The sequence below is a fragment of the Carassius gibelio genome, chromosome A24 (genome assembly GCF_023724105.1).
Source record: "Carassius gibelio isolate Cgi1373 ecotype wild population from Czech Republic chromosome A24, carGib1.2-hapl.c, whole genome shotgun sequence".
NCBI classification, from domain to species: domain Eukaryota; kingdom Metazoa; phylum Chordata; class Actinopteri; order Cypriniformes; family Cyprinidae; genus Carassius; species Carassius gibelio.
Window position 1 is genome coordinate 1742790 of NC_068394.1, and position 17390 is coordinate 1760179.

A 17390-nucleotide genomic window follows, 5' to 3' on the forward strand; every position below is an offset into this window, starting at 1 on the left:
GATTGTAGACTTTGACCTGAAATGACTCACAATGAATTCATATTAAAGCACACACTCTGAGATGTATAAAAATTAAACATGACATCATAGAATAAATATAGCTTTTCATAACAATTTTCTAAAATTTTGAATTTTGCAACACAATTCTACTGTCATCAACATGAATTACAGGAAATATGCAGAGTATAAAGAATACTGACAAACTGTAAACAATTGCTAAATGTAGTTTTCATTTTGTGCTTAACAGTAGCTATTGTGTTTTGAATATTAGCTGTATTTCAGTCAGTGGAAATCTGTCATATGAAACAGAGAATTCAGATACATTGAACAGCAGTCTAGACTGTGAAATAAATAATAATAACAACAACATAAAGAGTTCTACTCAAATGAAACGTTATCATCAAAAGAAAAGTTTGCTGCAGCAGGAGCAAGAACAGATCAACACTTCTATGAAACTCTCAGAAACTCAAAGGGGATGTTGAATTGTGCTGAGAAACACTGCCCCCTTTGGGCCAATGTGGGAACATTGCAATTGAGAATCAGCCTTTTAGCAAAAGAGCACAGTTTACAAAGTAAGATTAAATCCGAAAATACTTTGTATACTAAATTTTTAAACACTGATCTACATCGACACTTAAAATAAATAAATAAATAAAAATAATAAGAATTAAAACCAGAACTAAACATGCAGATTATTATGACCAATAATCTGTTAAATGTTTTCTAAATAAATATTGCCTATAAATGTCTTGATCATATGTCAATTCAAATTCAAAATAAATAAAATATTATTGTAATTTTACACATACATGCATATATTATGTGCATAAATGGCATATATGTCACTAAAATAAACTATTCTAGTTATTTTTCTGGAAGTCTGAAGAAAGACAGACTGTATAACGCATCATACTGTTAGTAGATCTATTTAACTGAATTATGATCTTGAACTGAATAATATATGATTCCTGTCAGGACTTTATTAAGATAAATTCCTACACAATAAAGCAATATATTGTATCCTAAAAATAATAATTAAGTCACATAGACTTAAATGTAGTGAAGTTTGTATAAAACCATGATTTTACTGCATTTATTACATTTGCTGATACTCAACAATAATAAATATAGCAAAAGGTGGAAGGGGGAGTTTTGGGAATCCACCTGAATAAATCATGTAAAATCTATGTAAAAGGGTACTCTAGATTCGGGCCATTCCCGAGCTCAGAGCCCTTCCCTGGACAGCACGCCAAATACGCATACCATACCTCAGCTAATTATATGTAAGCGTGGACTCGTGAAGTGGTGTTCTTTTTTAATGTGAAACTGTGTAAATAGCGAGACTCGATGCCATCTGAGCCAGTATCATTATCAGTTTGATAGAAGCAGCTCTTTGGGTTGATGTGTGAAGAGCTTCTGTAGGAAAGCCATAGTGCCCGATCAAAAACATGTTTCATCAGGACAGTTAACACACACACACACACACACACACACACACACACACACACACACACACACACACACACACACACACACACAACACACACACACATTTACGTAGTTATTTAAATGTTGACATTACATGGACTATTGTTTTTATATACAGATATTAAATCTGTTGTGTTATATACAACAAATTATTTTATTTTATAAACTAATCCCTACCCCTTGCACAAAACTTTCTGCATCTTTACAATTAAAAAAAAAAATAAATAAAAAAATGTGTACCCAAAATATGGTTATAGGTAGCCTACAAACTAGGGCTGGGACAACGCGTCGACGCAAAATATGCGCATCGATTCGTCGACCTGTTTTTATTTCTCTAAAAAACGTTTGCAAAACGTTTACCTTATGTGCGCTGAATATACGCGATGGCCGGATCAACATTTTGTCCATCGTTATATAACCAATCCAGGGTTTTTTCAGGATTGATTTTTTTTTTGGCGGCTGACAAAGCCTTATTTGATCGGTGAGTGATGTAGAATAGAATGACAGGGCGCGTACGAGAGAGAGCCCCGGCTGCGCGCGCAAACTCAGTCTTCAAACAACACGAGCGCTTCTTGCTCGCTCTCTCCCTTGTTCATATTAATCAAAATCATTAAACACGATAGAAAAAGGGCGAAACACCAAAGTTTCACGCGCTCGCGCACTCACTGTCTTCAAACTACACGAGCGCTCTCTCTCTCTCTCTCTCTCTCTCTCTCTGTGCGCATGTGCGGGTGTTTGTTGAGCGGAGCGATTGGTGTGTGCGCATGCGTCAGGTGAGCGTGAAGCGTGGACGGAGAGCGTTTGACTGAAGTGCGAGGTACGAGCAGAGGTGGGTAGAGTACCCAAAAACTTTACTCAAGTAAAAGTAAAAGTAATTCTAGAAATATTTACTCAAGTAAAAGTAAAAGTACTAGTCTTGAATAGTTACTTGAGTAAGAGTAAAAGAGTATTGGATAAAAAATCTACTCAAGTAGTTAGTTACTAGTTACTTAGGGTCATATATACGGAGCCTATTTTTATTTAGATATATAGATAAAATGTATGTAATGTATGTGCAGGGATGGACTAGGACTAAAAAACGGCCCTGGACTTTGACTAGGCCCGGCCCAAAGCAATCGGCGTGCGTAACAACAATAATAACAACAATAACGCCTGGCATGAGTGTCACAAGACTTTAATTGTGGCTCATGATCCCATACCATCCAAATTATAGCAATAGCACTGATGTTGACTAGATGTTGAGCTGGAGTGGGTGTCTTTCTCTGCTCTTGGTCTAAGCTCAACCTGAATAAACAACGATGGAATGGATTATTTTTTTTTAAACAAGGAATAGTTTATATAATATGCTGTTATAACATTATATTTTACAATATATTCCATGCTGTCTTAAAGGGACAGTAAGTAGGAATTACTCCCATCTAGTGGTGAAATTGTATTTTGCATTCAAACTAATTTTGCTCTCCAGCCTCCATCGACCTACCCGTCCCATGTATATAAAGATAATAAATTCTTCATTTACGAGGATTAGTTTAAACATTGGCATAGGTATTTGTACACCATTGAGGGCATATTTACGAATAAAAATATTGATTTTAGATAATAAAATACCTAAAAAGTTACTTATTGTCCTTTTAATCTAGTTTTTATTGACTTTATCTGACTTCAAAAACTTTAAGCTTCAAGCTTTTCAATGCATTTTTTATATTGAGACTGGTTTTGAAAAGCCAACATCAAAAGTTTGTCATCAAACTTTACTCATCTAATTCAATTTGTAATTTATTTAGCAACACTTTTGTTTTGTGAGCTAGACTCCTCCTTCATGAACCCAGTCGTGACAGAAACCCAACTGTCTTCAAAAGGGTAGGACTATGTTATTATGCACTGTAAACTGTGACTCTGTATTATTATTATTTTTATTAAAACAAAAATAGATAAAGTGAATGGCACTTTTGATGGCAGTATTAACAGCTGAATTAAAAATCAAAAACTGATATCTGGGTTGAATTGTTCAAACTTTATGGTAGTTTTGTACTATGACATAAAAGATTTAATCACACATCTGCTGCTACTTTTAAATTCCTTCTAATTTGAGACAGCTGTAAACTGATGATGAGATCTGAGGAAAGACAGGTGATTACAACTGAAGATGTGTCCAGGAAGAGGATTATCGCAAAAGGAGTCTGGAAAGAGAGGTGAAGGGTACAGGATGGAGTGCCCTCTAGTGGAGCTCATGGGCACTCCAGATAGAGATTGTGATATTTATAAACATTTACAGATGATGAATAGTTTCTACTTTAGATTGAGTACTGCAAAAACATGAAAAAAATCATAAATAAATGTTTTATAAAGTTGTGTAAATCTGATTAATTCAGGTAATTCGGGGTACATTTTGCAATCGAGAAGACTGCTCATAAAAGTACTAATGATTAGTAAACGTTTATAAACATTTACAAATTATGAATAATTTCCTCTTTAGATTGGGTACTGCAAAAACATGAACAAATAAGGTTAAATACATTAGGTAATATATATGAACTGAAGTTTGCTGACATTTGTTAGCATTCAAAATTACATTAACAAATACACTTGTAATCATTATATAATTTCTGTTAAAATCATTTGTATATGTTTAATGAATTGAAAGTTGAATGACATTTGTAGGCATTGCAATTTACATTCAAATGTATTAGTTAATCATTAAAAAAAAATTAATAAGTAAACATTAACAAGCACATGATCTCATATTTCTAGCTATTTGCATGTATATTAATTAAATATCTGTTAAGTATGCCTTTTTCTCTTGCTGGGAAAAACGGTCTATCCCACACAGAGACAAGCAGAGTGACACAAATGGTGAACAGCCCCGTGCTGATACTGGTGACATATCAGCACTCCTTCTTCTCAGCCAATCAGATTCAGTGAGAGGGGTTAAAACTTTAAAACACAAACCACTATAATTTAAGTTTTAAATAATATTTAAGGAGGAAAAGACAAATAAAAATAAATGTATAATGCTTGCTGTTTCCGGGTTGAATTATGTGAAAGGGACTTTATTGTTAGCAGGGATGTTAAAAAAAAATATATATATATATATATATATTTTTTTTTTTGTGCTTACACAAAATCCAGCCTTTGAACATTTGAGAGAAAAAAAAAAAAAAGCCAAGCTGCCAATTACTATTAAAAGAAATGATAATATTGTTAATATATGTAAAAATGTCTAAGTCATAACAAGCTTGCTCCGCTGACTGTCTACCCGCTGCTGAGCTCTGCCTGGATCTGGTTTTCCCATTTTGGGAATAAAGACAGTTAACAATCTAGCTTCTGAGTACTACGTTATTTTTTTGCAGTGGGCCGCACAAACATATGTGTTTGGTTGTGTGGGCCGTGAGTTGAAAAAGGTTGGGAACCACTGAGTTATAGTATAATATGTAAAGAGCATTACATCCTTTATTTAAAGAAATACAATGAGAGAAAAAGTTTTATTTATATTATAAAGAATGTGAAATCATTAATGTAGATTTTTATTCACACTATAGTTTTTTTTTACACTACAGTATACTGTAGCTCTTGCTGGACAGTGAGAGGAAATTAAACCCGCAGACAAGAAGTCCATCCAGAGAACAGTAAGGACAGCAGAGAAAATCATCAGGACGCTGCTTTAGCAGAGCCACCAAAATAATCAGTGACTCCACTCATTCTGCAAATGTACTGTTCTCCCTTCTGTCCTCTGGAAAACACTATCGTAGTATGCGATGCAAGACTTCCAGACTCAGTAATAGCTCCTTTCCGCAGTCTGTTAGAATACTAAACTCTCATTGACTATACACAGATGAACAGGTTTCTGGACTGCAGATACATATGCACAGACTGGCTCAATCTTATATATATATATGTTATCTCTCTGCTGCTACTTGTGAGCAATACATCAGATATTACATTGAACCATACACTCACAGTGTAATTATGTGCAATACACTCATTATGTGCACTAACTCCACATATTATAATTCTTGTATTATTTTGTAAATATATATAGAATTGTCTAATGTGGTCATATGTTATTTTGTCTCTCATGGTGTATATATTATGTTTATTGCTGTCTTGCTCGTACTGAAGTTGTTGGAGTTTATGTCTGCATTATTATGCACAGTTAGCATTGTGCTCAGAAAAACAATTTAAGCATTGCACTTCGTTGTATGACTAGCATGACAATAAAATTATTTGAACTTTGAACTTGGATTGACAACAGCAGGCATGTTTCATGTGGTTTCTGGGATTTTCTTCCTTCTCGAGAGGAGCTGTTCTAGATTTAGGAGCTACAGTACATTTAGTGATAAAACACATTCCTTATGTTTCCTACACAAGTAGATTTTTATTTTCTGTGTGGGCATGTTTTTGTCTCATATCAGGACACAACTCTGTATAATGACATGGGTATGACACAGGTATTACAAGGAGAGGGTGACTTATGAGGACATAACCCATGTCCCCATTTTTCAAAACACTTATAAATCATACAGAATGAGTTTTTTTGAGAAAGTAAAAATGCACAAAGTTTCCTGTGAGGGTTAGGGTTAGGTGTAGGGTTGGTGAAGGGCCATAGAATATACAGTTTCTACAGTATAAAAACCATTACACCTATGGGATGAACACACTTTTCACAAAAACAAACGTGTGTGTGTGTGTGTGTTTGTGTAAATATGGCCCATGTTGTTCTTTGACCTGTTTCAACACAACCCATGTGATCATAAACTACACTCTTTTATAACACTTACGAAAAGACTATTGTATTATTTCACCTTTTTCAGAACTCTATTCTCATTATGTTTCAGATGATTTCTGGGATTTTCTTCCTTTTCAGGAGGAGCTGTTCTAGATTTAGGAGCTACCTTTTGTGATAAAACACATTCTCTAAGTTTCCTGAGCAAGTAGATTTGTGTGTGTGTATGTGTGTGTGTTTGTGTGTATATGTGTGTGTGTGTGTGTGTGTATGTGTGTGTGTAAATATGTGTGTGTTTGTATAAATATGGCCCATTTTGTACTTTGACCTGTTACGTGATCATAAACTCCACTCTTTTACAACACTTACCTGGAAGAGACTATCGTGTTAGTTTTCCTTTGTCATAACCCCATTCCCGCTTTAAAAAAGAGAAAGGAATCAGCAATCACTGAAGAACGAAGAGAACAAGAATTTAGCAAAGATTTATGGAATAGGATATTTTTTTCTTATCGGACAGCAGATTTTTGGGATTCTCATGGTTATTCATTTTTGAAACGATCGAACAGAAACTGAGAGTAAAGGTCAGACTGCTGGAGCTCGAACAGAGAAAATGGCTTCTCTAAATGTTTCTGCTGAAGAGCTTTCTTGTCCTGTGTGCTGTGATATCTTCAAGACTCCTGTTCTTCTGTCATGTGGTCACAGTTTCTGTAAAGAGTGTCTTCATCAGTTCTGGAGAAATAAAGAAACTCAGGAGTGTCCTGTCTGTAGGAGACGATCCTCAATACTTCTACCTCCAGTTAATCTTGCGTTACAAAACCTGTGTGAGTCACTGCTGAAGGAGAGAAAAGAGAGCCATTCATCAGGATCTGAGGAGATCTGCAGCTTACACAGTGAGAAACTCAAACTCTTCTGTGTGGAGGACAAACAGCCGGTGTGTGTGGAGTGTGTTACTTCACAACAACACCACAATCACACATTCAGACCCATCAGTGAAGCTGTTCCATCATAAAAGGTAAAACAGGTTTATTTCTGAAGAATAAAGCTTCTCATAAACATGAACATTTCTCATTACCAATATGTTTATATGTGTTATAGATTTATTATAGATTAGATTTGTCTGATCTGATAATCCCATTGACTAGCACACACCTTCTGTATTTTCACTTTAACAAATTAATAACCATTAGCCCAGCAGCTTGTTACCATGACTTACACTGGGATGATGACATTAGGCATCTACCTGAGGCCAGACCACAACTCTGAAAATGTCATAGACATTTTTGAACATGCAAAAATTTATAATAAAAAAATAAAAATAAAAACTGGATACTTTTTAATGCATCTATATTCTTGCATGAAAAAATACATTCTGTGACAGAGTAGCAGGGGCGGATCTACCGGGGTGGCATGGGGTGGCAAATGCCACCCTAAAAGAAAGCCTTGCCACCCTAGCTGCCACCCCAGTTGGCAGCAACGAGTTAAAAGTTATGGCCAATTAGAAAATTTACGAGCGTGAATCTCAATTGCAGTGAATGCAGCAGCACGAGAGGACGACAGAGCGGCACGAGACTGATTAGTTTGGAAAAGTTTCTGAGCGCGCGAAGCGAGGGAGCACAGGGGGAAAGAGGTACAAAAAAATTATTATCTATCTATAAAGAAATTAAGTTATAATGAAAGCACAGTGCTAGCATAGTTGTAATGTTGACTTTGAAATGATAAATATCAGGTTGAAGAACGTTATTTCGCTATCGTTACAGTCGTGTAGTCTACTACGTTATTCCATACGTTTTGTGTCTGAACTTTCACACTTTCGTTCATAAATTCACCCGTCTGTGTTTGAAAAGTGACAAGGATTGAATCGCGGAATTCAGTCACAAATAGAAGTTGCTTCATAAAGGAGAACGTCACGGAATTCTGCCATTTTTGAATGAATAAATCAAAAGTAGGGCTGTACATTTAATCAAATCTCGATATGGACTAGTGTCTGTGAATATTAAAGGTGTTGTTATACACGTCTCTGGGAATGAGCGCTCAATGTGTACTTCTACTCTACTACACACACACACACACACTGAAGCACGCGTGGTGTTTTCAGCTCTTCACTATATTAACACATGATGTATGCTACACATGTGCACGCCAGCGTGCTAGGAGAGGATTTCACCATTTCATTTGATAAAACTATCGTCATTCATTCGTATCGTATACACAGACAGAAACTGCATTGTCTTTACGACAACCTGTCAGAATAAAATCTCGGTATAACTTGAAGAATTTTAAACAGAAATATAGTACTATTGCACAGTAGAGTATGCTATACTTCAAGTAGGCAGGCCTAATAGCTAATAATGATAATAGTTTATTAAAAAACCCAGAAACTCTGTCTACAACCCACCACTGCAAATATCAACCCACCAAAATAAAAGTTTGGTCTAACTCAAAGAAATTATGTAAGAAATTGCACAGTAAAATATTCTTAAAAAAGATCTTCTAAAACGTTATTTTAAGGGAATATCACAGAAGTTTTCTTAGATGTTTTAATTTAAACTTGCCAAAACAATAACACCATTTTTTTTTTCAAAAACAATTTCTAAAAGTACATTTGTATTTGTGCCTATAATGTTTATTTATTTATTATTATTGTGAGCTAATAAAACCTATGCTTCATAATGCTCTCAATTACATGTCGATGCATACTGTATGCATTTGTGAGTGTGGTGGTGCTTATGGGGTAATGGTCAGGGACAGGGACACGTTTGTTCTGTGTAAAGTAGGGTACAAAAGTTAATATAGCGTATACATATACTATTTTTTAGGAAACTGTGATAACTGTGACTAAATTCAATATATATACATCAGCCATATGTTGCCACCCCTCAAGAATTCCTGCCCCCTTTCGTGCCGCACGTCCTGATTTTGCCAAGTCCGATGTGTTCCTAGGTCAACATATTTTGTTGACCCTGGAACAACATTTTACTCCAAAAATATATTCTTAACCATATCGCTACACCTAAACCTAACCTTAACCATGAGTAATCCCTAAAATCAGAGGAAATGATAGATGAATGACACTGATGTACAAGCACCAAACACTGATTTTAAGCATAAACTGGTTCTTCAAATCTGATTGGTTAATCACAATGTTGTTCCAGGGTCAACAACGATGTTGTCCCAGGAACATGTCTCACTTGGTAAAATCAGGTTAGGCTTTCGTGCCACCCCATCAATATTTTTCTAGATCCGCCCCTGCACAGTAGTATTTCAAAAATTATGGGTTTGCCTTTTGCTGGAAAAATGCTTGTTGTCTCACACAGAAAAAAGAGTAGTGATACAAAGTAGTGATACACCCCTCGTGCTCATACTGGTGAAATATCAGCACTCCTCTCAGCCAATCAGATTCGAGGAGAGGGGTTAAAAACAATCAAAATGCTGACCATTATAAATCAACAACTCAAAAATTTTATTTATTATCTAAAGGGGAAATTACAAATAGAAATAAATGTATAATGCTTGCTTTTTCTGGGTGAAGTTATGTGAAAGCACCTCTATTGTTAGGGATGTCGATGTTTATCATTTGATTATGATTTATAAATGTAATATTGTTTATCATATATATGTTGTCACGGACAGAAGAGAGAGACAACAGGTAATTCAGGTAAGTGGATGTTTTAATGATAAGGAAGCAGGAATTACGTGAACGGGAACTGAGATCAGAAGGTGGTTATTCAGATGAATCTTGACAAGGTTTAGGTAGTAGAGTCGGTGATTCTCTGACGAGACCAGACAGAGAGTGACAGGAGCTGAGGGCTTATGAAGAGGTAGTGGTGATCAGGTGCAGGTGCGGTGACTTCAATAATCAGGTGATAATGAGCGGATGGGAGGAGTCGGGTGATCGGACTCTGATGGTGTGGCAGGTGTTACTGGTGGTTCCGTGACAGTACCCCCCCCTCTACGGGCGGCTCCTGACACCCGCGCTACCCGTCGACGGGGTCGGCCTCGACCTCTCGGCGCAGGGCGGTTAGGGTGGGAGTTGTGGAACTGGGTGAGGAGGGATGGGTCCAGGATGTCGTCCCTAGGGACCCAAGAACGTTCTTCGGGGCCATATCCTTCCCAGTCTACTAGATATTCTAGGCGACGGCCCCGCCGACGGGAATCCAGGATATCCTGCACACGGTGAATTGACTCTTCTACAGCAATTTCTGGAGGAGGAGGTACGTCCACACCATCAGGTCCTGGGGAAGGAGAAACAAAAGGGGCAGTGAAGGGTTTCAACAGTGAGACATGACATGATGGTGCGATCCGGTAGTGTGAGGGAAGTTGAAGACGATAGGTGACCTCGTTGACCTGCCTCTCGATAGTGAAGGGACCTATGTATCGGGGACTCAGCTTACGACAGGGTAGGCGAAGACGGATGTCTCTGGTGGAGAGCCAGACCTTTTGACCCGGTTGGTACTGGGGTGTATCTCTCCTCTTGGTGTTGGCCTGGCTCTGGTGTCTTCGCACTGCCCGTTGGAGATGGACGTGTGCTGAGTCCCATACCCTCTCACTCGCTTCGAACCAGGTGTTGACCGCTGGGACTTCTGACGGCTCCCCCGACCAGGGGAAGAGAGGAGGCTGGTACCCGAGTATGCATTGAAATGGTGTTAGACCGGTGGTGTCTTGGCGTAGTGAATTCTGTGCATACTCGGCCCATGGGAGGTAGCGGCTCCAGCTTCCTTGGTTCTGGTGGCAGTAGGTTCGTAGGTATCTTCCAATCTCTTGAATCTCGCGCTCAGTCTGACCGTTGGATTGGGGATGGTACCCTGAAGATAGGCTGACTGAGACTCCAAGTAACCTGAAGAAAGCATACCAGACTCGGGAGATGAATTGGGGACCTCTGTCAGATACAATGTCTTCTGGTAGACCAAAGTGACAGAATACTTGGTGGAATAGTAGGTTGGCAGTCTCAAAGGCAGTGGGAAGACCTTTTAAGGGGATGAGCTTACATGCCTTGGAGAAGCGGTCGACCACGACTAGGATGCTGGTGTGAGAATCTGAAAGTGGGAGATCGGTCATGAAATCTACGCCCAGATGGGACCAGGGACGATGTGGTATGGAAAGTGGTTTCAGCTTCCCTTCGGGGAGTCGTCGTGGGGTATTGGACCTCAGGACCTCCCGGCGGAGCTGGCTCGGAGTGGGTGGCCTCCCGGATACGATCTTCAATAGCCCATTCGATGGGACTGACAATGACGGCTGGAGGGAGTATAGTTTCAGGAGGTGATAATTCGGGTTCAGGTGCATGAAGACGGGAGAGAGCAGCTGCTTTGAGATTTTTTTCTCCTGGTCGATAGGTTACTCGGAAATTGAAACGAGTGAAGAAGAGGGCCCATCGGGCTTGACGAGGATTTAGACGTTTGGCTTCCTGAAGATATTGGAGGTTACGGTGGTCCGTAATGACCTCAACTTGATGGTGTGCTCCCTCTAGCCAGTGTCTCCATTCCTCGAAAGCCATCTTTATAGCCAGTAGTTCCCGATTACGGATATCGTAATTACGCTCCGCCGGGGACAGTTTCTTGGAATAGAAGGCACATGGATGGAGTACTGGAGGCTTCCCCTGCTGTTGAGATAGTATTGCTCCCACTCCAGTCGATGAGGCGTCCACTTCGACCACGAAGGGGAGGTCTGGGTTGGGATGGATCAGGATGGGAGCTGAACAGAAGGCGTTCTTCAGTTTCTGGAAGGCTTGGATGGCCGTTGGGTTCCAGGACAGAGACTTGGGCCGATCCTTAAGGAGGGAGGTGAGAGGTGAACTGATGATACTGTATTGATGGATAAAACGACGGTAGAAGTTTGCAAATCCTAGGAATCTCTGGAGGTCCTTGACGGTGGTAGGTTGTGGCCAGTCTTTGATGGTGTCCACCTTCCTCTGGTCCATTTGGATTCCCTGTGGGCTGATGATGTAGCCGAGGAAGTGAACCGTGGTACAGTGGAACTCACATTTCTCCAACTTTAGGAACAATTGATGATCTCAGAGTTTTTGCAGGACTTGACAGACATGGTGGTGGTGTTCAGATAGGTTCTTGGAGAAGATTGAGATGTCATCAATATAAACGATCACGAATTTGGTCAGGAACTCACGGAACACTTCATTCATGAAGGCTTGGAAAACAGATGGGGAGTTGGACAGCCCATACGGCATAACAAGATATTCATAGTGGCCAGATGGAGTAATGAACGCTGTCTTCCACTCATCGCCTCTTCGGATGCGTACGAGATTATATGCACTTCTGAGGTCCAATTTAGTGAAGATTTTGGCTCCGCGAAGTTGTTCCAGAGCAGTCGGTACCAGAGGAAGGGGATAGCGGAATTTGACCGTTTGTTCGTTGAGTGCCCGGTAGTCAATGCACGGCCTCAAGCCTCCGTCCTTCTTACCCACAAAGAAGAAGCTGGATGCAGCAGGGGAAGTAGATGGTCGAATGAACCGCTGTTGTAGGGCTTCCTTGATGTACTCCTCCATGGCCCTCTGCTCCGGGATGGACAGTGGGTAGATCCGACCCTTGGGTAAGGTGGCTCCAGGCAGCAGGTCAATGGCACAGTCCCATGGCCGATGGGGTGGTAGCTGTGTCGCTTGTTGCTTGCTGAATACATCCTGGAACGCCCCGTACTCAAGGGGGACCTCTGTTAGGTGGTTGGATTCTGGACTTTTGATCGACGTGGAGTGAAGGTGAAGACGAGAGGAAAGAAGGGGATTCATCCGGAACAGGTTTCCGACTGCAGATTTTGATGACGGGTTGTAGACAGGATAAGGAGCAGGATTCACCCCATTGCGTAATCTCCCCTGTGGTCCAGTTGACTCGCGGCGAGTGTTCGGACATCCACGGGCGTCCCAGGATGACATCCACAGTGGACCCCTCCAGCACCAGAAATGAAATCTCCTCTTGATGAAGACATCCAATGCGGAGTGAGACAATGGGGGATTGATGACAGATTTGAACACGGCCCAGCGGTTTACCCAAGATGGTATGGATCTCTAACTTCTTCGTAATCCTTCTCTTCGGGAGGTTGAGCCTCTTGAGGAGTTCGTGGGAGATGAAGTTCCCTGAGGAGCCGGTATCAATGAGAGCATACGCTGAAACGGAGTGAAAACGGGTCACTAGCATGACTGAGGTACGGGATAAGGGAGATATCACGGGAGGAATCTGGATTGTACTCACCGCTGGGTGTGGTGGTCGTACTGGGCACTGCAGGCGGAGATGTCCTTCGGCACCACAGTAGAGGCAGAGACCATTGTGAATGCGTCGTTGACGTTCTACTGCAGTGAGATGGTAGGAGTCTACGTGCATGGGTTCTGGTGCTGGAAGGTCTGTAGATGGTGTGGGAGGCAGAGGTTGCACAGCGGATTGATCCAGATCACATGCGGCGAGACGTTGAGAGATGCGAATGGTACGTTGGATAAGGTTCTCTAAGCCGACGACATCATCATAAACGGCCACTTGATGGCGGATGGCAGGATTCAATCCATGACGAAAGCAGGTGATAAGCGCAGTTTCATTCCATCCACAGTTGGCGGCTAGAGTACGGAAACGTAAGGCGTACTCACTCGTGGTCATCTTTCCCTGACGAAGGCGGTACAACTGATCATGAATGGAGAGAGCGTCAGTGTTGAGGCCAAAGACTTCCTTGAAATGGGTGGTAAAAGCTTCCCATGAAAGAGTGAGGGGGCCATTCGCTTCCCAGATAGACTGGGCCCATTGGATGGCGGAACCTGAGAGGAGGGAGATCAAATAGGCGATCTTAGTACGATCCGTAGGGAAAGCATGTACCTGCATCTCAAAGTAAAGCAAACACTGCAGTAGAAATCCGCTGCAACCCTCTGCCTCGCCGGTGTATGTTGCAGGTCGGGCCATGGGACTGTGAGAGGCAGGTATTGAAGGAGAGTGAAAACGTGGTGGATCGCCCGCTTGCGCCAACTCGGGGAGAGAGACTTGTGGAGGGCTGTCTCCCAATTCAGCGCCATGTTGCATCTTGTTGGTCTGGTCTTCTGTCACGGACAGAAGAGAGAGACAACAGGTAATTCAGGTAAGTGGATGTTTTAATGATAAGGAAGCAGGAATTACGTGAACGGGAACTGAGATCAGAAGGTGGTTATTCAGATGAATCTTGACAAGGTTCAGGTAGTAGAGTCGGTGATTCTCTGACGAGACCAGACAGAGAGTGACAGGAGCTGAGGGCTTATGAAGAGGTAGTGGTGATCAGGTGCAGGTGCGGTGACTTCAATAATCAGGTGATAATGAGCGGATGGGAGGAGTCGGGTGATCGGACTCTGATGGTGTGGCAGGTGTTACTGGTGGTTCCGTGACATATGTGTTTATCTATATTTTTATTGTGTTTTGTTATTGTAAACAGAACATAAATCATCTCATCAAGAACAGCACCTTATTTAAAGATGGGAATCCTGCTTGATACCGCCTGCGAACAAGGACAGACAATTTGGATCAATCTGATTCATTTAGAAAAATTACCTTTGGAGAGAGAGATAGACACAAACCCCATAAACCATTCTGCTGGTGGGAGAAACAGGAACAGGAAAAACAACCCTGATCGATACAATGGTCAGCTACATGTTGTGTGTTCAGAGAGAAGACAAGGTTTGGTTTGAGATCACAGATGATCAGAGCGACCGAACACAAGCTCACACTCAGACCACCAGCATCACTGTTTATGATTTTATCTACAAGAGAGTTCAATCCATTTAACAATCATCGACACTCCAGGATATGGAGACATGCGTGGAATCAATCTTGATCAAGAGATCACTGAGAGTTTGCTCAGTTTAAGTGAATCTGCAGAAGCGATTGATAAACTAGATGCAGTGTGTCTGGTGATTAAAGCAACTGAAAACCGACTCTCAGACAGACAAATCTACATATTTGATGCTGTTCAGTCTTTATTTGGAAATTATATTGCTGAAAACATGGTCTTACTCTTCACACACTCAACTGGAGCTCATCCTAAAAATGCTCTGACGGCTGTTAAAGAGGGTAACATCAAGTGTGCAGTGAATGACAAGAATGAGCCAGTGTTTTTCCTGTTCGACAACTGTCAGTCAGAACCTGTTGATGAGGAATATGAAATGATACAAGAACATGCATGGAATCTCAGTTTCAGAGGAATGACAGGATTGATCAAGTTTATTGAAAGCATAAAACCCAAATTATTGAAGATGACTCAAGATGTACTGCAGATACGGAAACAGCTGGAAGCAAATATCTCTACTCTGAAATCAGCAGCTCAAAAAATGGAACTAAAGCAGAATGAGCTGAAACAAACTCAAGAAGCTCTGGAGAAGAACAAGAAATATGTCAAAGAAAACAAGAACTTTGAGTATGAAGTTGAAGTGCCCTACATAGAGAAGGTTGATATTGATCCTACTGTAGCCAGTGTGGCGACGTGCTGCACCGTCTGTGAGGAGAACTGTCATTATCCAGGATGCTGGTGGATCGGTGCTGTCTGGCGGTGTAGCATGATGAAGAATAATCACTGTACAGTGTGCACTAATAAATGCCACTACAGCAAACATGTCAAAGAAGCTAAAATATATGAAAGAAAGACAAGGACAGAGAAGAAGACATATAAAGATTTAAAGAATAATTATGATGTTAAGATTAGGAAAGATGAGTCTTTGGTCAAGAAACTAGAAGAAGAACTACAAAAATTAGAGATTGAGAAAATCAAGCTGGTGTTTGAAGCTTTTCACTCTGTGGAAACTCTGCAGATGATCACCCTCAACACTGATTCACTGCTCACACTTCAGCACGTTGATTTTCTAATTGAGAAGATGATGGAGATAAATGAACCTGAAAAGGCCAGAACACTGGAAAACATCAAGAAGAGAGCAGGAGAAAAAAAGCAAAGAGCACTTGAATACTTAAGATATTCTATTAAAAAATAAACAAAAACAAACATGTCTCAGATACACAAACCCTGACGAAACTGAAAAAAGGATCCTGATAAGTTTCTGCTTCTTTCAAAAACATGTCTTTTATGTGATGTAATCATATTATCATTGAATGTATTTATTAATCTAACATTTTTCTGTCACATATGCTCTATGTATATCAGACACTACTGTATGCGCGTTGGATGAACAGCATATGCTAATTTAACTTATGTAAAATACAACAGTGATTACTGTAATTCCTGCTGGAATACAACACAAACAGCATAAAATAGTTTATACAGTAAGATACAATTGTAAAAGAAACAAATAACCAGAAAATGTATATGTATCGTTAAATGATGTACATGTAATCATGGTCACTAAGAGATTTAGACTTTTTTAACAGTATTATTAAGTATTAGAGGACATTTAGCATGTTCTTCAGGTGAAGAAACATTCCCATATTTATGAAGAAAAACTGATAAAAATCTGAGACAGTCACGAAAGTTCTTCAGGACTGTCTTGTTCATCTTCTATGATATTTGTGGGCCTTACATGTTTATTGCTTTATGCTTTTTCTTTGAAATCTTAGAAAATATGCAGTTTAAATAAAAAATGCTTTCACTTGTATCTCGCTTAAATAAATAACGCCATTTAATTTTTTCCCAGAATATTCTTGTTCAGCTTTTCTTGTCAGAACCAAACACATCTCATCTCGACTCCAGTGTGTGTTGTGTGTCGGTCAGTGTGTGTGAAACATCTTTTACTGCTTTGTCCGTCTCCTAAAATAACCCACAGCAGCTGAAACAAACCCTGAGAGACTGGAACAGTTCATGCTGATGACTGAACTGACAACAACTGAAGAAAACATGACAATAAACATAATATACAGTGTATGAGGGAACAACAAGACTCAGTTCATCAGTAATCAGATTTGTGTGGGGTTCAGATTTTCCAGGTAAACTTGACTCGAATCAAACCAAAGATTAGTTAATAGGCCTGGCAAAAGCCTGTTTTCATCCAGATTATCCAGATATATTAGGCATCATCTTTTGTATGAAAGTATTAATTCCTTCTCAAACAGACCTGCATGACAAACAGTTATGCTGGGTTTTATCGAGTGTTAAATTTTAAATAATGTAAATAAATACTTTCAAACAAATAATTTATGAACATTGTTAAAAATGTGTATAACACTTAATAAAGTATGGTCACGTGAGTTTCATTGATGGTACTCAAAACAACAGACAGAAACTGATC

General features: G+C 39.9%; 1 protein-coding gene across 1 annotated transcript in view; it reads left to right on the forward strand.

Annotated features, from left to right (window-relative positions):
• Positions 1 to 16796, forward strand: part of LOC127946564 (uncharacterized) — a 321463-nt gene extending 304667 nt beyond the window's left edge. Inside the window, exon 5 of the mRNA XM_052543231.1 lies at positions 15606 to 16796. Coding sequence (XP_052399191.1) covers positions 15606 to 16142 — 537 coding nt within the window. The 3' untranslated portion in view covers positions 16143 to 16796. The remainder of the gene's footprint in view (positions 1 to 15605) is intronic.
• Positions 16797 to 17390: the final 594 nt, after the last annotated feature.